At 42.4% G+C, this 21,991-nt stretch overlaps 1 protein-coding gene across 4 annotated transcripts in view; it reads left to right on the top strand.

The window, feature by feature from the left end:
* Positions 1-7,930, top strand: part of LOC149005252 (C2 domain-containing protein At1g53590-like) — a 16,662-nt gene extending 8,732 nt beyond the window's left edge. For 3 of the 4 annotated variants that reach the window (XM_089167909.1, XM_089167910.1, XM_089167911.1), the window contains 4 exons: positions 5,746-5,838; positions 5,929-6,112; positions 6,321-6,444; positions 6,518-7,929. In XM_089167909.1, coding sequence (XP_089024035.1) covers positions 5,746-5,838; positions 5,929-6,112; positions 6,321-6,444; positions 6,518-7,618 — 1,502 coding nt within the window. In that variant the 3' untranslated portion in view covers positions 7,619-7,929. Of the gene's footprint in view, positions 1-5,745; positions 5,839-5,928; positions 6,113-6,320; positions 6,445-6,517 lie in introns of all 4 variants that reach the window. The other variant, XM_089167912.1, reaches the window with a different exon arrangement.
* The last annotated feature ends 14,061 nt before the right edge of the window (positions 7,931-21,991 follow it).

Here is a 21,991-nt window from a genome sequence, read left to right on the forward strand (position 1 = left end):
AATCCAGACAGGAAGGGCATTCCCTCCTAAGCAGTATCCCAAATAGGAGAGTACAGCCAAGTACAATCTGCAATAAGCATATGGTGCCACATCCCTTTGAATCAGTTCAACTAGCTCTCTAGGGAATTGGATACGATCCACCAGACTTGTTGCTGCCTGAGCTGAACCCCTGTCATGTAATCTGCTAGCTGGTTTTGTTCCCTCCACACATGCTTAAACTCCACCTCTGTTAACAAAGCAGCCTCTTGCAAAATGCTCCCTTTAACCCTGAGAGTGGGCTCAGTTGTTAAAAAAACCAACACCTCCAAGTAGGAGGTCAGAGTTTGAATCTCTCCGGCCAGAGGCATAGCTCCGCCTGATATTATGTAATACCCATACTAAATATTTAAAATTGCCCATTTATAAGGGAAAAAAAAAAATGCTCCCTTTTATAGCTTGACACTTCCAAAGTGTGATAGTCCCATTAAGAATATTCACTGCCAATTTAGATGCAGATCTGATGGGACCTCCAAATACCCTTCTTCATTGCAAATTTTGAATCCTGTTGAGTATGGCTTACAGCTCCATTGCCAAGGTCAGTATCTCTGCCCCTCATAATAGGACTGCCGGAATTAGTCCTTATCACCCACCATATGTAGCTGTTGACTTTGATACTGCTCCATCACAGTGCAAAGAGACCAATTTTTCTGGAAATTTTTGTTGCTGCTGGATTTTTCTTCCTCTGGAAATTTCTCTGTTTTTCGTGGAATAGAAGCTGTTTTTTGGTGCCCTTTCGAGTTTCGATATACATCTAAAAATAGATTGATGTACTGGATTGCTCTCTCTATATTTTTCTGTTGACTAGTTCTTTTTCATATTTTTTAGGTTTGAAAAATTGTCTGGGATTCTGGTTCTCTACTTGCTGGTCCTTTTTCTGAGTTCGGATTGCTTGATTCCTTGCTTTCTGGAATTCTTCTTTTTTCTGTGATTTGAATTTTTGTTGATTGTTTTTCAATAAGGGAAACTGTTAAAGAGTCAAAGCCTTCTATGAATAACTTTGTTGCTTCATGTTCCTACCTTTTGATTGAAAAGAAATTAGAAGGTGCTTCTAACTTCAAACCAATGGAGAACTATTGTAGAAGTGGTTTTAATTGGTTATGGGCAGCAAGCTTACTTGAAACAGGTTGCTCCTACAGATGATGTGTCTTGGGAGACAGTTGATGCTTGCATCCTAGGTTAGCTATTCAACTCTATTGCTGATGTATTGTGGACCTTGCTGCTCACCTTGACACTATGAAAGCTTTGTGTGAATACATTAAGTATTTTAGATTCAAGACAAAACAGTTTGTCTCGAACTTATGATCTATCAAAGGAGTTCTATCATGTTGATCGGAAGAGCAAACATTCATTTGGAATTTGGTGATTTCAACTGAATATTAAAGAGTTGAACTCCATCCTTCCTATCATTTCTGATGTGACTCAAACGTGAAACCAATTTTCACCCCCCCCCCCAAAAAAAAAAAAAAAAAAAAAAAAAAGAAAATGCAACAAACTGGAGCAATTTGAGAGGTCTTGGGAAGGAGTCAAGTTCATTCACAAATTCTTAGTGGTGACAAGGTTTGTAGATTGGCTGATCCGTTTACAAAGCCTTTTTGGGAGCTCTTGGCAAAGAGTCTTGTTTGTTCACAAATCTTAGTGGTGACAAGGTTCCTAGATTGGCTGATCTGTTTACAAAGCCTTTGGCTACAAGAGTGAACTATATTTGTAACATGCTGGGCTCTGCTCCAGCTTGAGGGGGACTTTCAGAGTGTATGTAAAAAGGGACAAATGGGAAGGAAAAATAGCGCTTGGGATTGGTGCCAGGTGCCAAGTGTAGAGAGCTTTTGGGGTGATATTTTCTGGGATTTATTTACTTTCTTGCTTTCAGCTTTTTTTTCAATTCTGTAGGTATATGCTTGGTGCTTTGGAGTCTTCACCTTTCATATGAAATCTTTAGCTTTGCTACAATCTCTTCTCTTCTTCTGATTCTTGTTTTTAGATTACTTCTGTTGAAGTATACACAAGTTTTGGGCAGTTTTACTGTTCACGTGAACAGTACTTTGCCAATGATGCTACTCTGCTTTCTATTTCTAATATAGAAATCTTGCTACATAAGTTTTGGGAGTTTCTAAAAAGCATAGTTTCTATTTTCTGTTAGTTACTAATTTCAGAACTTTCCTTTTTCAGTACTTTCTATTTTGGACAAATTTTAGGAGTTAGAAGACTAGAAAATTTTATTCTGTCCAATAGTTGTATTCTTTGTTTCATTTTTTAGAGGGCAAGATGGCTTGCTTCTCAAGTTGTAATCTAGACTATTGATATCTATAAATAAGAGGTTGCGATTCTAGAAGTGCTAAGCTAGAATCACATGCTTGTGTGATTCCTATCAATTCTTCTTCTCTTTTTTTTTTCTTCACAATTCTTCTTGTGCACTGTTTGGTTAATTAAAGTTTATTTCCTAACACTTTTAATTAACATAAACAATATGAGGAAAGGAGTTGTACTACAAATAAAAGACTAGCTAGCCTATAGTGACATTTCCCTTATCATATTTCATTGGTCATTACAAAGGTGAAACCAGGATACCACCAGATGTATTAACACCAACCAAAAGCAAAAATGGTTCTTGGCAGAGTTGGAAGACGACAGATAACCCTTTTTAGGTGCCCCCATTTATTCGGGCTGAGATTTAGTTGAGTAATTGAGGTGAGTCAAGAACCAAACTGGAAGGTGGTCAGTACAGAAGTCAGAATTTTTAGCCTCAGTATTTATTTTGATGATGACTTGTTATAATGACTGAGAATGAGAGAGCAAGTAGGTTCCATATCCAAGTTGGATCCAAATGGACATTGTAAGATGAGCAAGTCTAAGAAAATATATTGACTTTTACAGAAATGATGGAGGTAGAAAGAGAGAATAATCAGGATTAGTGAGGACAGATGTCGTTGGATATCTATTCTATGAATCTTGCACCACTCATTTTGTAAAGAGAACTGTGGAGAATGAATACTGAATTAGAATGTTGTGATTGAAAGTAGATAAATGACTTTGGAGTGCAATCTGGTTGATACTTGATATAGCATACGAATTCTAGGGGAAAGTGTTGGGTCCGGCCCATTAAAGCAGTTGGAGGCCCATGTTTTTAAGTGAAGCAAATAGGGTTTTTGTTAAGGTTTTTGAATTGAACTGAAGTAGCCACACAAAAAGGAGAGAGAAACAGAAAAAGAAAAGCGCAGAAGAGGAGAGAGAGAGAGAGAGCAGAAACAAGAGGTAGAGAAGAAGTGGGTATTTTCTGGTTTCTCCGACGAATCCGACGGTGAAACGTTGCCGGAATGAAGTGAGATTTGAAGGGAATGGTTGTGGCACTTAGCTCTTCATATCCAACAGTCAGAATATCATTCTACCACAGTTCTCAGGAAGCCTCTCTGGTGACTTTTCTTCATTCTCTCTGATTTCCGTTTCTTTGATGATGTGGTTGTGACTTTGTGTTCCTTTAGTATTATCTAGAGATGGAAGATTGATTGTATGGCCATTATTATTATCATTTGGTGATAGTGGAAGTTTGGGTGGACTCTGATAACGGTCCCGTGGTTTTTTCCCTTGCGGGTTTTTCCACGTTAAAAATCTTGTGTGTCTGTTGTGGGTTTGTTTGTTGAATACTTGATCCATTATAGTTGTGTTTGTTACTTTAATTTACACTAGCATATTGTTTAGCCTCCCATCAGAAAGCTCATAAGATGGTATTATATGACCATAATTTACAAATTCTGGGAACTGAAGAAACAAATAATTAATAGGTATTCAGATGGATAAATAACTAGGCTATAAAGATTGTACCTAGTGCACAAGGTTCCTGTGTTTTAACAGTCTCTGATGTACAGTCTTACCCCTTTTTCAAGAGAGGCTTTTCCTAAGCATTGAATAACTAGGCTTTAAATGTTATAATTAGGAATGATTTATTTTATAGGAGTCATGGGCAAGAACCAATAGATCACAATTTGAGGCTTGTGAAATTTATATGATTGATTGGAGGTTTAAATGAAGACTAATGCTTCTAATGGTTAGCAATTATAAGGTGTAAGTTGGAGGTGAAAAGGACAAGGTTATGACAAAGAACTGTGGGTGTCTTGAGGAAAGATACAATGGCTGATGGTTTGGTAGATGATATGAAGACCAACAATTGTGATAGTGGTAGTTTAAAGGTTCACATTCAAAGTTCTAAAAGGACAAGGACCTTGTTGTGTTCTAAGATTTCCAATTTGATATGAAACCCTTCAACTTTTATACGGTATGGATGGAAAACAGTGTGGTGTTGTTTCAACCATCTTGACCAAGATAACCCCAAAATGAAGAAGGTGCATCAGAAACTTACCAAGAGAGGGATAAGTTATTCCTGAGTTACTTCTTTCTGCTTCTGCTTCTTCTTCTCCTTCTTCTTCTTCTTCTTCTTCTTCTTCTTCTTCTTTTTTTTTTTGGCCTCCCTTATTAGTCTGCGCTTGGGCAACTGGTCAGAAACCTAAGTGACACTGTTGGAGGGATCAAACTGAAGAATCTTGCATCTGCTATTGTAAGAAAATGGTGATCGAGTGTGTTTGGTTAGTTGAAATATCCCTCTCACATATTAGTATTTTTGGATTCTTTTTTTCTCCTTACGATCATAAGAATTACCAAAAGAGATTCAAATCTGAGATCCATTTTTGGTGAAAATTAAGTTTCCTATGGTGCAAACTTGCATGAATATGTTGTGATAAAAAAAACAGATGTGGAAGTTGTAATAGTGAAGCAAGGGAGTACCTTGTTTTGCATGATTAATTGCATGTACTAAATTCACGGTACTGCGATGCATATCCATCCAATTCTGAAGCATATTTTTAGCATATCTAAAACTATTAGCATCTCTTCCTTGGCAAAGCAGTGGTCCTTGAATGCCTAGGCAATTTGTTGCATCATATTGTTCAAGGCTTTCAGACATAAGGAGAATCAGAATTGCCAGGGGGAGAGCTCATAAGAAAGGGGGGGGTAGTGAGAGGACTAGTAAACACACAGACAACCCAAAAAAATGCTCAAGCTTCAATTCATTCTATTCATTACTTATCTATTCCTACTTGTCCTGCCCAAACTAAGAGTATGCTCTACTTAATTATCCCAATAAAGTAAATAAAATAATCCCATCTATCTGCCAGACTAAATCCAATTTTTGACCTGGTTCCCAACCTGATTTGTGCCAGATGAAGGTTCTCCTGAATCAACTTGTGGATACGTTTCCTTGTATTTTCAACTCATTTCTTTTCAGTAGTTTTCAAAATTTTAATTCTTTTAACTGTACTTCTAAAGTTCAATTCCATCACTCAGCCAACGTTGTTTTGCTTGAAGACTTGTAAGCAATGTAACCTCAGGATCTATCTTTTTACAAATTTTCAGCCCCATCAAACCTGCCAAATAGAAGAGTATTGGTTGTCCAAAAAGGTCCTTCTAGTGGGGCCATACAGAAAAACTCTCGACAAATCATATCACCTTGTTTAGACAGCATCAGTTCCAAGGGAAAGATTGTTTTAGTCTAGGTTTAGGTAATGCTAGTTCCTATTAAAAGGGAGAGTTAGCATGAGTTTTTAAGATTTAACAAAACCATAATATATAATGAAGTGGTTATGTTATCTTCTGTCTTTTTCTTGTTTTGATCAATCAAGGAGCTAATAAATCATCATCCGTTACCTTAAATTTGTTCAGAAAGGTGGTTCTCAGTAGATGAGAAAGATGCCATTTCTTATGCTAGAGTGGAAATTGTGGAAGCAGCAGACATGAAACCATCAGATCCAAATGGTTTGTTACATAACTATGGTTTGTCTAGTTCCAATAAGTTTATTACACATTAAGCTTACTTTCTGCTGTGTTTTCACTGATTTTTCATAGGATTGGCTGATCCTTATGTAAAGGGACAGCTCGGCCCTTACAGATTTCGAACAAAGACTCAAAAGAAAACCCTTACTCCAATATGGCATGAAGAGTTCAAAATCTACATACATACATGGGAGTTGCCAATATTTCTAAATCTTCAAGTTCATGACAAGGACCACTTCGTTGACGACACCCTTGGGTTTGCATCTCAACCCAACTCAATCTCCTTTCATGGAAAAAATTCTCTTCTGTAATGCAAGATTCTCTCTCTCTCTCTCTCTCTCTCTCTCTCTCTCTCTTCCCCCCACACACCTCAAAAAAGTTGAATGTTGTCCCTTTCTGGGTACCTGAGCATTGTCCTTACATTCATACGTGCAAATGTGCTAAAAAATTCTTGCCATCAACAGTGACTGTTCTGTAAACATCAACAAGCTAAGAGATGGGCAGAGGCATGACATGTGGCTACCTCTAAAGAACATTAAAATGGGGAGGTTACATCTAGCCATTACTGTGGTTGATATAAATGGGAAGGTAATATTTTGTCTTCTACCTGAAATGAAAATATTGCCTTGAGTTTTACCTGAAATCAAGTGATTTTCTGTAGGGAGAAGATTGTACGTATGCCGAGGAGGCACTAAACAAGAACAAACATGAAAACAATGTTGAAACTGAAGCTACTCGGAGAATGTCTGACTCAAATGAGCCAACTGAAAAATATAAAAAATGTGCAGATAAATTTGAACCCATCAACATTGAAGGGCAACAGGAGCCTGGTGTATGGGTTTGTAACCCAGGGAATGATGTGTCACAAATTTGGGAACCTAGAAAAGGCAGTAGGCACTCTGAGACCCTAATACAGTGTGAGGATAATTCTTCCATGGGTAGTGCCAATTCATCAGCAGCACAGTTCCAAAAGGATTATTCTAGCAGCAGTGATGAAAACCGAGCAGGAAGGAAACCAAAAGCATTGAAGACGGTTCAACAGGGCCTACAGAAGTTCAGTTTGTTGTTTCACAGAAGTCCTAGAAAAGAGGAGTTTATCAAGAGAGGTGAAAATTTTCAGCCAACACAGATCAACCTTCCGGCAGTAAAGCAGGGGACCGGTGTGAAACTTATTGTTGACGACGAAGTTCCAACTCCAATCACTGTTGAAGATTCCACTTCAGAAAAGGGGAGCTTATGTCCTGATGGAAATAGCCCTGGAACCCCAAGGAACGGAAACCGGAAAGGCATTGCAAATAGCATTCTCAAGCATGCTGGGAAGTCTGCTCACGGCCTAAAGGATGTGCTCTCAAAGAAATCCAACAAAATTAAAGGGGATCCTGAATCAGTTTTGGGATTGAAAAGTGAACCAGGTTCACTGTTGATTGGGAGGAACACCAATCAGGTATCCGACTCCTCTGGTGAGATATCTACTACCTCTACAAGTGATTACAGTCGCACACCCAGATTTGAAGGGATCCCAATTGATTCAACCATCCCATTGGAACATGACAGAGAATCTCCAAATTTGAAGGAGGATCTAATTGCCCAAGTGGGCCATGGTGACTCCCCAATAAACTCTGCTCCTGTAATAGAGGTCTCTCTCAATGATGTGGAAAAGCCAAATGTTGATAAGCCGGAATTCTCTGATAGGCATAGTGAAAGACTACGAAACCTTGGACTGAAACCATCTGAAAATAACTTGGAAGCGGAGAAATTATAGAGTTTCCTTGATGAAACTACAGAAATATCCAATTCTCTTCCATTATGGGTGTATATACCAATCTCCCATTTCAGTTTTCATTTCCACTTGCCTGATCGAGTAATGGATCTTGTACATACATGGGTGATACTTTTGGATTTGTAGGAATGGTCAAAGCTGTTTTCTTGTGAGAATCATGTGTATGATAGAATTAGTCTTTTTTTTTTCTCAGGCAAATTGACTGCCTTTGTAAGAATTATTGTTTCCTTCCTTTTCTAGTGGATAGTGTCTGATATGACAATAAATGCTTCCAAACCTTATTTTTGGACCTTGGACGAATGAATAATAATATCACCCAAAAGAAAAACGTAAGGAGGGTAGGAGGAGAGAATATACTAGGGACGAGGGGGAAGGGGCTTAGATCAGCACGAGGTGAGCCGATGCCTAATACTGGATTTTACATGAAACATGTCTTCTGGCTTGTGAAGATATGTTTCGTGATCTGTTTTATGATCTTACATCTAATGCCTTATACTTGGTTTTACACGAAACTGAGAGCAGTTCTGTTTACTTGATAGGGGCTGAAAGAACCTACTTCTGTTTCATTCTTCATTCTTCTCTTAATTTCTTTTAAATTCATTTTTTGGTTCTTTTATTGTAGATAAAGATGTCCTTGTTCTTCCCATAAAATTTTCTTAGCCGTCTTCAGGACAAATCGTTACTGTTAAATCTAACATCTTCCGATAGATTCTCTTCATAAAGACCAGAATCACCAACTCATGCTGAAGGAAATCAGGAACACCCCATCATGACCGTTCTTTAATGAAACACTTGTAGCCCCGAACAAGCCTTTACCAAAATCAATTGATCAGGATCACGTAACCATACAAGACATCTCGATATTAGCCAGAACAAGGGTACAACCCCATAAGCTTCATTGTTTCCAGATGCCCGATTCCTTCACTCACCATTCCTTGTTTACACAAATTTGAAATCAGTACATTCAACAATTTAGTATTAGGAAAGCAACTCTCTCTCTCCATCCTCACATGGAGCTCAAATAATCCCTCCACTCCACAGTGCTCATAGAGATAATGTATCAACATGGACCAGGTCCTGCAACTTTGTTCGGAAATTGATCAAGCAATGTGAGGCAGAATTTATGTCATCAGAGTTACATCTAACCTTGTGATACGATTGAACTGTTTAGCAGAAAACAAGCAAATTTAGCATGGAATCTTGGAATATCAGCAGAATGAACCAATAAAGAGTCATGGTCGGACAAGGATTTGGCGATATATATTGACAGAGGATCATAAGAAAAAACTGACCGAGCCTCGCTGTATACAACTTTATCAAGCACAGCCATAACATTCCACCTCTTTGTGATGTAGCTCCAACAAATTTGTTGCCTCTTGAAGGACAACTCAAAAAGGAAAAGGTGTCCACCATTGCAACGAATTGGGTTGCAGAGTTGATATCAGTATGGATCAAAGGTGATGCGTTCAAAATCTGCTCAGCCCTTAGATCTCCTCGTGATGTCCTGCAAAACGAAAGCGTCAGATGTGGCCCGACCGCTGGGGTCGGGAGTCCACCTCCGAAGGCTAAGTCAGTTGATGAACTTAATCACAAACGGCTCTGCTAGAAGCGCAGAGCTAAGGAATGAAGAACTGGGAAAGGTGATCTAGATAGCAGATCGTTGATAGTTTTAGGTCTATCAGTATGTATCTGACCCTGAGTCTCAGATAGTATCTTTTTCGATCCCCTCACCTTGTATGGTAGTGAGGTTTATATAGAGTGTACCTTCGAATCTCCTTCGTTGGATGCACTTGAGCCTTCTTCGGGTAGTCGTTGGATCTTATCAGTTAGATCCGTTGAGCAATAGACTTCTACTAGTTTGGGCTAGTAGAGGACTCCTGAGATAACCTTTAGGTTATGCGATGATTGTCCCTTCGATAATGATTATCCGCAGCCGTCAATTTGAGTCTGCCATCATTAGGGTGATTACCCTAATCCATAAGTAGGATTAGGGCACGCTTGCAGCCGAATAAGATTTCTTCTTCAGCAAGCCATCTTCCGGATCCGGTTCGCTCGGGAGCGAGTCGGATCTCTCCATCTCGACCGGGGTCGAGGGTTGGACCAGGTATGAACCCGGCCTGATCATAATCTCTCCATATCACGAGCCCCCCAGACCAAGCGTTCGGTCGATCTCGAGGGCTTGGTTTTTAACTGGGTTCGTCGTCAGGTGATAATCTCTGCGTGCTTCATTAAATGTCATATCACATTTAATGCGGTGGTCACTTTTCCTCGAGCGTTGTGAGTGTAAGGCCACATATCTCCTTGCAGTTGATCTGTCGTGGCTCACGTCATCCAAGCGACGGTTTCCGAACGCCTATTTCGGATTCGTGAGTTCAAACTTTCAAAACGTCTTTCAATCTTGATCGCTGATTTTGAATCAATCTCGATCGTTCAGATTCCCGAACACTCGTGCGGGAGTTTTAAAAGCGGTTCGTTGTCTTCGTAGGTTTCATTCTTCCTGTCTGGAATTTGAACCTTTGTTGTCTGCTTCGCGCCTTCCTGCTCTCAAGCTTCCGCCTCACTGAATCAGTAAGTTTACTGGTCTTTTTCTTTTTGTAGTTTACTGAAACAAGTAATGGCGGACGATAGGGCTTCTCTGGTACCCAGTGTTGGTAATAGCAGTGAGGCTTTTGCTTCTCCTGCTCCCGAACAGTCGGATAGTGATAACAAAACCCTAACTGTCCTCTGGCGCGAGTTCGCTGAAGTTTCTCAAAAAGGTTTTGAAAGAAAAACCGAAACTTCTCCTGTCCTTCTCGAGTCTGGATCTTCCAAGATTGTCGAGTCTTCTAGGCAGCCTCAAACTTCCGGGTCCGATGGTGGACCTGGCTCTGTTCCCTCCATTTACGATGAGGAAACCCTTCTTTCAGCTGTCCAAGATTTTGATTTTCCTTCCTCATATCAGGTTAGGGCTCCCCACCCTGATGAGAGGGTTGATTCATCCCTTTCGGGTGAATTTTCTCTGTATATAGATGCACTGGAAAGTGGGGTTCGCTTTCCCTTTTTTAATCCTTTGTTCTCCTTTGTTCTGAATCATTGGAACATTTGTCCCGGAATGCTCCTCCCCAATAGCTGGCGTCTTATCGTCGGCTTCTTGGTTTTGTGTTTTGAACTTGGCATTACGCCATCTCTTTCTCTCTTTGTACATTTTCATGTTCTTTCTATCTCCCATCCTCCCGGATGGATTTTTCTGTCCAAACGCAATAAGACTGAACTTGATTGGAGGGGCAGCATCCTTGTCAAAGGAACTTGCCCTTCTAACCACAAAAGATGGCGCGAACGATACTTTTTCTGTCGAGCGCCTCCATCAGATCTTAACTTCCCAACCACCTGGAGGAGGTGTACTTCTTCTTCCGAGAATAACCGAGGCCTTCCCTTATCCAGAGAAGACGAGGCGGCCATCAGGAAGATCAAATCCATTCCGTGGTATCAAGAGATACATGGACTTGAAGTGGAGTATAACTCCATCCTTCAGTACTGGGGCTTGGCTCATTGTGAGCTTCTAACCACCATCCTTTAATTTGACTGAAGTGATATGTTTTTAATTCTGACTCTTGTCCTTCTTCTTTGCAGTGCCTCCAAGAATGAACCCCGAAAGCTGCGGGTGAAGGCCGCTAGGGCCGTTGTGACAGCTGAGCAACGATCGCCCAGAGCCTTGACTGTAGATCAAGAGGCTTCTCTTCCCTCTCCCGACCCCTCTTATAGGGGTATCAGGAATATCAGGCCTGTGGCTGATGCTTCGGGTAGAGGGAAGAAACCGATGGTGGAGAGGTCTAATGTCTCTTCCTCCGCCCGAACCAAGAGGAGGCATGACACAATTGATGCTCCCTCCAATAAAAAATCCAAAACTTCAAAGGATGGTGAGGAGGTCTTCACCCCCCAGTGGACCCTGAAGCTGACCGACAGGGTGACCCGGGATCCCGAGAAAGCTGCAGAATGGAGCTCCCTCAGTCTTGCTCCTTCTGATCGCCAGGAATTTGAAGCCCTGGATGACACCTCCCTTGTTAGTCAATCTACAAGGTACTGGTCTTCTTGCTTAGTTATTTTTTAATAATTCCTTATGATTTCTTCTGATATTTTCCGCCTTCCCAGGAATGTTGTGTTGAGCTTTTATCAACACATGGAAGTATTGAGCCGGGTTGGTCGCACCAGCTCCTTGCTGCAAACCTGTGAAGAGAATTTGGCGAAAGCCAATTATGAAATAGACCAGCTGACTGCAGCTGCCGTGGAGCTGCAGAAAAAGCATGAGGAAGAAGTGATCTCCCTCAAGGAGGCCCTCGAAGCGTCGAAGATTCGTGCCTCTGCTGCCGAGCTCGAGGCCAGGAAGCAAAAAGCAGCTGCCACGTTGTTTGGTGACAGGCTTGAATTCAAAAGTAGGGAGCTTGAAGAACATCTGAAGTTGGCGATCCCTAGCAAGCCCGAGCATATAAAGCCAGAGCTTCGGAAGGAGTGTGTTCGGAAATACCTGAACAACGTACCTTTCTCCGAGCTGCTAGGTATCTACAACCTTCAAGCTTATCGCCTGGGGTAGAACGACGTTTGGGAGCGAATCCTCAGATCAATCCCTGCCTTCGACACTGCTCCTTTTCGTGAGGTGTGCCACAAAGAGGTCTTCGGGAAAGTTGGTATGGATCTCCCGGACTGGGCTCAGGAAGAAGATGATCCTTTTCCAGCTGACCCTCAATATGAGGCATACCTGGCTGACGAGCCGGCACTTCCAGAAGAGAAATCACAAGCCGAGTCTCAAGTTGCTGCTGTAGAGGACTCAGCCGATGCCATTCTTGAGGAAGGCTCTTCTCATGATCCTAAGAAAAGTCCTCCCGACCAGGGTCCCTCGGGCAACAATGAAGAAAAGGCTTAGGGAGTTATCTTTTTGTACAGATTTACCCTCTATTTAATGAATAGACATTTCTTTCTCATGTTGGCCTTTATATTTCCCCGTCTCCTGCCGAAATCTTGCCTTGAACATCAAAGTATTAATGATAAAACTCATCACTTAACTTTACATTCCTCGCCGAATAATAATCTTGTAGAAATATTGTAAAGATGCGTTTCGGGAAGATGCATTAATCTTCCCCACTACTTCATTTATTGCAAAGTCCGCACGTTTCCCTTCTGCGAAGTTCAAACGTTTTCTTGCCTTTGTATACCATTCATTGTTTCCAATGAATCGGAAATACATCCATTATTTTAATGGCGGTGTGACGATTGGAGGTATCTCTGCATCAGGTGCTCGCTTCCACATGTTTCCATGTGGCATCCCTCCGACCGTTGATCTTGCTTTCTGCGGATTTCGAAGCGTCATTTCGATCTAGGTCGTCGGTTGTCCTTAGCCTTCAACTGTCGTCTTAATACCTGAGGCTATTTAAAGCCTTCGTGGGTACTCTCCATCTATCCCGACTTCGCAAGTTAGATTTGCTAAAGTGCTAAAGCGACCTTTCGTCCTTCGGCCTGCTTCCGTATTCCTCGTACTACAACAACAGCTCTATCAACTTCTGAACAAGTGAATTTTTTGATTACTCATCTCTTTCCCCACTTCCCCCCTGAGTAAACTGCACAGGTAGTTATACTTGGGGTTTAGTTTTTGGTTTTGTCGAAGTGATAGAAAACTAGGGTTTCCCCCTTGTTGTTGTCGTTTGTTTCTGTCTTGATACGGCTTGTTTCTTTGCATAGTGGCTCCCAAGATCAACCCGAACTTTATCAGAGCAAAATCTTGCAAGAAAATCGTTCCGTCGGTGGTGGTTGGGGCCAGTGCGGTGGTTAGTGAATCCTACAAGCGTAAGGCGGCTGCTGCCGGTGAATCTTCAAGTCGATTCCCGCAGTTTCTATTGATGCCGTCCTGCGCCTCCTTTGCCCGAAGTGATCGCTCGTCTTTCCCAGGAAGATCTTGATCACTCCGCTGCCGATGGTGCTTGCCGGCGCCCTGCTGGTGAGCTCGTTGGTGCACCCCCGAAGGAGACTCTTCGGGCATCCGAGGCAACTATGTTGGCATCTGATGAAGGTGTGGTCCCAGCAGGTGCTGCTCCTATTTCCAACTCCAGTGCTTGTTTGGCATCCTCCTCCTCTCCTTCCGAGTTGGAGGATTTTGCCACTAGGAAGCGCCGTCGGGTGACAAGTGATGCAGCTCATCCTTCTCTTGGTGTAGCTCATCCTTCTCATCCTTCGCCTGAATTAGTGTCAAACGAGTTTGACAAAGCGTTGGAATGGTGTCTTGCTGCTCAAATGACTTCGAGAGCGCAGTTCTTTCCAAACTTCCGAGATGAAGTCTTTACGAAGTCACTGTGGTGATGTAAGTCTTTCTTCATTATCTTCCGATTCTGAAAAACTACTTTTTTGCTCCTCGTTAACTCGGAAGTTGTTTGCGGGAGTCTTCTTGGTAACTTCCACAACCAAGTGGAAGCGAGTTACTAGGCTCGATAGATTGAGCAATGAAGTTTCTAGGCTTCGGGAAATCTCCGAAGCTAAAGATGTTGAGATTGCTCGCCTTCGGAAGCTAGCTTGGGAGGTGGCGGGGAGAAAAAAATTCGATGATTGGTCGTCTTCGATCGGACTTGGATGATGCCGGGGAGAAGATCCGGCGATCGGAGCGAACAGTTGGAAAGTCGGGAGCCAAAGGATCCGAAACGTTACCCGAAAGGCAAGCTGTCGTTCCTTTGCCCGAATCCCTTCCAACCGATGTTCGCGAGAGCTTGTGTCTTCAAGTATTTACACAAGTAAGCCCTTTGTTGATATGCTGAATGCTTATAACTTGCAAGGCGTCCGGGATGGTGAGAACGAAGTATGGGAATCAATATAAGGAAGGATCCTCATTTTGATACGACTCCCTACAAAGGTCTTTTTGCTATCCCGAAGTATTTACCGACCTGGGTATTCCTCCTCCCGATCGGACCAAGGATAAGATTGATCCTCCACCTTCCGATCCAGATATTATGCAATATCTGGAAGATTCTCCTGTTTATTCTCCCTTGGAAGAAGTCAATTATGAAGAGCTTGTACTGAATGCGAGTTTGGTCGAGGACCATACTTCTCCTGGACAAGCTGGACAAAGAGTATGAAATTGCAGAGGATTTTATGCATACCGAAATATTTTTGTAATCCTCATTTCTTCTCTTCTTTTCCTTGAATCCCCACCAATGGTTGACTCATATGTTTGTTCTAGCAAAGTCGCGTCGATCTTGTATAACTTCTCCACAGTCACCTATGATGACTTTCTTTTTTGACCGAAGATTGTATCTAGCTCTTGTAATTGTTTTGATACTGGCCTCTTTGGATCTTTTGAAGAAATAAGAAATTAACTTTATCTTGAAATTTGCTAGCCACTTGAATCGCTGTTGCATTAGGTCTTAGTTGTTTGAAACAATGCCTTTACTTAAGGATTTCCGGAGAAATACAATAAGTCTGAGAAGGAACTCACTCGGGTTTTAAACCGATGCCTTTACTTAAGGATTTCCGGAGAAATACAATAAGTCTGAGAAGGAACTCACTCGGGTTTTAAACCAATGCCTTTACTTAAGGATAATTCAAAAATTCAATAAGTCTCGAAGGAACTCACTCGGGTTTCAAACTAACGCCTTGCAAAAGGAACTCACTCGGATTTTCATCCGATGCCTCGACTTAAGAAAGTTCGAAAAATTTCCATAAGTGTTGAAGGACCCACACGAATTTTCATCCGATGCCTTATAGTTGGATCTTGTTCTTGAATGTGGTGTATGATGCCCCCCAATCAAAAGATAGTTTGTTGAAAGCCAAAAATTGCATTGATTGAGTTGAAAATGATTACATCGCGAACAAAATTTAAATCATCCTCAAGGATAAAACTTTTTGAGATGCCTAGCATTCCACGAACGATCCAACTCTTTCTGGGTATTGATGTTCTTCAGCCTGTAAGCTCTCGAACCGACCGGTTTCACAACCATATAAGGTCCTTCCCAGGAAGGGTCCAATTTTCTTTGGTGACGCGGGTCGGAAGCTAGGGTGTTTCTCAACACCAAATCTCCGGCTAAGTACCGACGATTCTTTACTCGAGTATTATAATGAGACGCTATCCTTCTTTGATAATGTTGAGTTCGTGCTATTGCCTTTGCCCGAACTTCGTCCAACAAATCAAGACTATCAAGCAGTCCTTGTTCATTTGCTTTTTCCTCGAACTCACGATCCCGTAATGTCCCCGCCATTATCTCCACTGGTGCCAATGCTTCGGATCCATATGCCAACCTGAATGGAGTTTCTCCTGTGGGTGTTCGAACCGTAGTTCTATAAGCCCACAAGACATTATGAAGTTCTTTCCACCCAAGAAGCTTTGTCGGCTTCGAGTCTTCTCTTTATTCCTTCTAGTAGCGTTCGGTTAGTAACCTCTACCTGTCCATTGCTTTGGGGGTATGCCACTGAGGACATACGATGCTCGATCATATATGTTCCACAGAATTGCTCAAATTGTGGACAGTCGAACTGAGTACCATGGTCAGTGACGATAATCTTTGGAATCCCAAAGCGATATATGATTGATTCAAGCACGAATTTCTCCACTTTTTCTCGCAATTGCTGCTGCACACTCGCTTCTACCCATTTTGTGAAGTAATCAATTGCTACTATCGGATATTCCCGTCCGCTTTGATGCCTTGGTGAATTTGCCCATGATATCAATTCCCCACATTGCAAAGGGAATGGGATTTAGAATTGAAGTCATAGTTTCCACCGGGCGCTTCGATCTCGTAGCATGAATTTGATGTTACCACATCGACGAACGTACTCCATAGCAGCCTCTTGGACCTTAGGCCAATATAACCCAAGTCTCGAGAATTTTGTGAGCCGGGGCTCGGCCACCCATGTGAGCTCCACAAATTCCTTCATGAACCTCAACCAAAGCTGATTTTGCTCCTTCGGGGCCTATACATCTCATAAGGGGTCCAGCATAAGATCTTTTATATAGTCTCCCATTCCGAATGAAAAATCTAGCTGATCGAATCTTGATCAACCTTGCCTCTCTGGATCCTCGGGTAATTTGTCATCCCTTAGATACTCGATTATTGGATCCATCCAAAGAACGTTCGCTTCAATATAAGAAATTTCTTTCTCATGATAACTTGGAAAAGTTATCTCTTCAATGTAGACCGAAGGGTCTAGATTCTTTTCCTTGGCATTGGCTAGTCGGGATAGCTCATCTCGCCACTGAATTTTCATTCCTCGAAATCGAGATATCTTCAAATTCCGAAATTGGTTTTGAAATGCCCGCACTATCTCTTGATATTTCGCAAGCGTGGTTCTTTAATACCATACTCCCCCGGACTTGGTTGACTATAAGTTGAGAGTCACTATAAATAATAACATCTGCAATAGATAATGCTTTTGACAACCGAAGTCCCGCTATCGAGCCTCATATTCTCGCTTCGTTATTACTTGCGTTAAATGCGAATCTCAAAGCATATCGAATAATAAATCTCGCTGGACTTTTTAATAGAATTCCTGCTCCTGCTCCATCTTTATTACTCGAACCATCCACATATACCTCCCAAGTGGTTGGTATAATGGGATCCTCAATGGTGGGTTCCACTTTGGTGCGGTAGTTTCTACTACAAAGTCGGCTAATGCCCGAGCCTTGATTGCGGTTCCGGGCTTAAAGCTCACTTGGAACTCGCTGAGTTCAACCGACCAGGACACCATCCTTCCGGACAAATCAGGTTTGTTAAGAACTTTACTAAGAGGAAAAGTTGTAAATACCTCAATTGGATGAGCTCGAAAATATGGCCTTAGCTTCCTGGCGGCCATCATGAGAGCCGAGCACGCTTCTCAATCTGTGAATATCTTGTCTCCGCATCTAGCAACACGTGGCTTACATAGTAAATCGGCCACTGTTTTTTATCTTTTCCCGAACAAGTACTGCACCGACCGCCGAAAGGGACGTCGCTAGATATAGCTGTAATATTTCCCCCTTCTCTCGTCCGGACAGGATCGGTGGTTGTCCAAGTGCTTCTTTTAATTCCTCGAAAGCTTTCGGCACTCTTCAGTCCACTTTGCTTCCTTACCGCCCTTCGGGTCTTTAAGTGCCTTGAAGAAAGGCAAACATTTTTCTCCGGACTTGGAGATGAATTGATTTAAAGCAAGCAACTCTCCCCGTTAAACACTTGTACATCCCGAACGGTTTTGGGAGCCTCCATATCAATCGAGCTTGTATTTTGGCAGGATTAGCCTCAATTCCCTCTCGTGATACCATGAAGCCCAAAAATTTGCCCGAGGAGACTCCAAAGGCACATTTTTCTGGGTTTAGCTTCATTTGATGTTTCCGCAATCTCGAGAATACCTCGGTCAAATCTGCAATATGATTTGCTTTTGTAAAGCTTTTCACTAGCATGTCGTCAACATAAGCTTCAACATTCTTTCCTATGAGCTCTTTGAAAATCTTGTTGACGGCCCTCTGATATGTTGCTCTTGCATTCTTCAGGCCAAAAGGCATGACCTTGTAATAATAGCTCTCACGATCAGTCATGAAAGCCGTATACTTCTCATCCTCCTTATTCATAAGGATCTGATTATACCTCGAGTAGGCATCCATGAAACTTAAAGTTTCATATCCTGCAGTCGCATCTATCAAGAGGTCAATCCGAGGCAACGGGTAGCAATCTTTTGGGCAAGCTTTGTTAAGATTTGTGTAGTCTATACACATCCTCCACTTCCCATTCGCCTTTTTTACCATTACCACGTTGGCCAACCAAGTTGGGCACTCAATTGGTTCTATGAAACCAGAATTCTTAAGTTTTCCAACTTCGCTTCGAACGGCTTCATACTTTTCAATGGAGAAATTTCTTCTTTTACGTATCACTGGTTTTTGCCTTAGGGTCTATCCGAGGTTTGTGCTCTGCAATGGCCCGATTGATTCCGGGCATGTCCTCAATAGACCATGCAAATACATCTTTATTCTGTTGAAGAAAAAACTTCAACTCATCTTTAAATTCTTCCAGCTGTTCAGAACTGATATAAGTAATCTTTTTCTCATCCTTGGTACACAGCTGGATTTGCTCCAGCTTCTCCACTGGTTCGGGTCTTTGCATCTCTGTCTCTTCCCGATCATCTCGAACTTCTATGGGGAGGGCGATTTACCTTCCTCGGGCCCTCCTTGTCTTTTAAATAGGCAACATCACACTGCCGAGAGATCTTCTCGGTCGAGGAGACTTGACCAATTCCTATATCGAGTCGGGAATTTTATCTTCGGGTGCTTTGTCGAAACAATAGCACCTATCTTGGATAAAGATGGTCGCCCGAGGATCATATTATAAGCTGGCAGTTCCCGAACCACCAAAAAATTGATTCGGACAGTTGTTTCCTTAGGAAAACTTCCAATGGATAAATCCAACTGGACCGATCCTTCCGCCATTGCAAATGACCTTGCAAAACCATATAGATGTGTGGATGAAGGTTTCATCAAGTCCTGATCCACCTTCAATTTTTGATACACTTCGTAGGAAATTAGGTCAGCTGCAGACCCTGTATCAATCAAAACTCTATGCACTTCCCGTCGTGCAATCTCTACCTTGATGACTATAGCATCATCATGAGGTAAACAAACATCTCTTTCGTCTTCCTCGCTAAAGGTGATAGAATCTTCACCATTCAGCTTCTTCCGCTTCTGCGTCTCTCCGGTTCCAACAAATTTAGATTTTGTTTTCAGACTCCGGAGTGATTCGGGCTTTGGTCCCTCGAAGATGGTAAGGATCGGTGATCGAGTAGCTTCAATCACCTCCTTGCCTTTCTTAGACTTCGGGGCCTCCCTTGATCGTTCCAAACTAACCGAACGATCCCTTTTCGGAGCAGCCGCTCGTGGCTCACGTGGCTCCTCCCTTCTTCTGCTAACGAAACTGGACAGATGTCCCTGAGATATCAATCTCTCAATATCTGCCTTCAGATGACGACAGTCATTAGTATAATGACCATAGTCCTTGTGGAATCGGCAATACTTTTCCCGATCCTGCTGCTCTTCGGGTTTCAAAAGAATTTTAGGCGGCCACTTTAAAATATTTTTTCTTTTGAGGATATTCAAAATATCAGCCCGAGGAGCATTCAATGGAGTGTACTCACTTTTACCGGGGGACCTTTGGCGCCAAGGCTGGGATTTTCCAACCCGATCGCGAACATTTTTCTTTGGCTTCTTCTTCTGCTCGGGAGCCTTTTGTTCCTTATTGGAGACTTTATTATCCCCTTGGCGCGCATCTAGAATCTCCATGACTTCAGCCTGCTTCTTGCATCTCTGTACCAACTCAGCATAAGTCGCAGGCATATCTTGTAGTAATAACTCTAGGAGTTTCCAATTAGTGAGTCCCGTGAATAGAGCAGTTCTGGCTACTTGTTCATCCAAATTTTCTATCTCCATCGTCACTTTGTTGAATCTTTTCAGAAACTCTCTGATTGATTCGTTCTTTCCTTGTTTGACAGTAAACAAGGTTTCTTCCGTTTTCTTGACCTGTATTCCACTCTGGAATCGCCCTATGAATTGGCGCGCCAATTTGTCAAAGTTTACGATCCTTCCGGAGGGGGAGGTTCGAAAACCACTTTTGTCTTGCTCCAGTTAGAGATGAACCAAAAACGCCGCATAAAATTTCATCGAATTACACGAAACCGCCATGGTGCGTGTGGTAATAGCAAATGTGAGCTGTTGGATCTCCGGAGCCATCGAATGTTGAAAAGGTAGGCAAACGGAAGTTATGGGGAAACCGATATCCCGCAATTGGCTCGGCAAAGGGAGTCTTCCGAATGACTGAGTAAATATCCTCAGTTATTCTTCCCTTAGCCAACCGCCCTAATTTCTCATTGATGTTGGCCAATTCCCGACCAACTGGGGTCGGGTGATCTCCAACAATATGATCACGACCTCGATTAACACGATCATCCCGTGCTACTCGATCATCACGAACAGCCCGTCCTTCCCGAGCATTCCTCTCGTCGCGAACTGCTCGATCATCACGAACGGTTCTTCTGACAGTGGGTGAGTGAGTTTTTACCCCTGTATCCAACCTTGTGTTTGAATCAGTTGTACTCTCTTGCGGTCTGTCGAACCGATTGTCTCGCCTCGGTTGATCATCGATCCTCCTAAGTCCTCGGTCTCCTTCACGGAAATTCTGATCGATATTCCGGTCTTTAGCCAATCTCTGGGTCACGTGGCAATGCACGTCTCCCCGAATCGCGCCGATCGGGCTCTTGTGGTAAAACCACTCGTCTGGTGAGCATGCGGAGTGCTTGGCTCACCTCCAAGAGTTGAATCTTTACCTGATCCAATTGATCTTGGATAGTATCAGGAGGAGGATTACGTCCTCCCTGGCCACCATCTACCTCGGTAGGATTTTGGCTTTCCTAGGGAATATTTGGATTATTCACTCCAGGGATCTGAACACCGGAATTGCGTTGTGCAGCGGCTACTGATCTAGTCACCATGGCTTTTCAAGTTGCTTCCCACAGACGGCGCCAATTGATGCGTCCAAAATCTGCTCAGCCCTTAGATCTCCTCGTGATGTCCTGCAAAACGAAAGCGTCAGATGTGGCCCGACCGCTGGGGTCGGGAGTCCACCTCCGAAGGCTAAGTCAGTTGATGAACTTAATCACAAACGGCTCTGCTAGAAGCGTAGAGCTAAGGAATGAAGAACTGGGAAAGGTGATCTAGATAGTAGATCGCTGATAGTTTTAGGTCTATTAGTATGTATCTGACCTTGAGTCTCAGATAGTATCTTTTTCGATCCCCTCACCTAGTATGGTAGTGAGGTTTATATAGAGTGTACCTTCGAATCTCCTTCGTTGGATGCACTTGAGCCTTCTTCGAGTAGTCGTTGGATCTTATCAGTTAGATCCGTTAAGCAATAGACTTCTACTAGTTTGGGCTAGTAGAGGACTCCTGAGATAATCTTTAGGTTATGCGATGATTATCCCTTCGATAATGATTATCCGCAGCCGTCAATTCGAGTCTGCCATCATTAGGGTGATTACCCTAATCCATAAGTAGGATTAGGGCACGCTTGCAGCCGAATAAGATTTCTTCTTCAGCAAGCCATCTTCCGGATCCAGTTCGCTCGGGAGCGAGTCGGATCTCTCCGTCTCGACCGGGGTCGAGGGTTGGACCAGGTATGAACCCGGCCTGATCATAATCTCTCCATATCAAAGGTCTACCCATAGATCCTTTCTGTTATGTATTACAATAATCACTCACTCTTGAAATCACTCAATGCTCCAACTCAAGCTTGAAAAAAAATATATATCATAAAACTAATTTCATATATATATCTACTAATTGATCAATGCAGTTATTGTCCAACCAAAAGAAGAAGAAGAAATTCAATGCAG

The sequence above is a fragment of the Hakea prostrata genome, chromosome 9, assembly GCF_041222555.1.
Source record: "Hakea prostrata isolate BN-2017 chromosome 9, UWA_Hpros_2, whole genome shotgun sequence".
Taxonomy (NCBI): Eukaryota; Viridiplantae; Streptophyta; class Magnoliopsida; order Proteales; family Proteaceae; genus Hakea; species Hakea prostrata.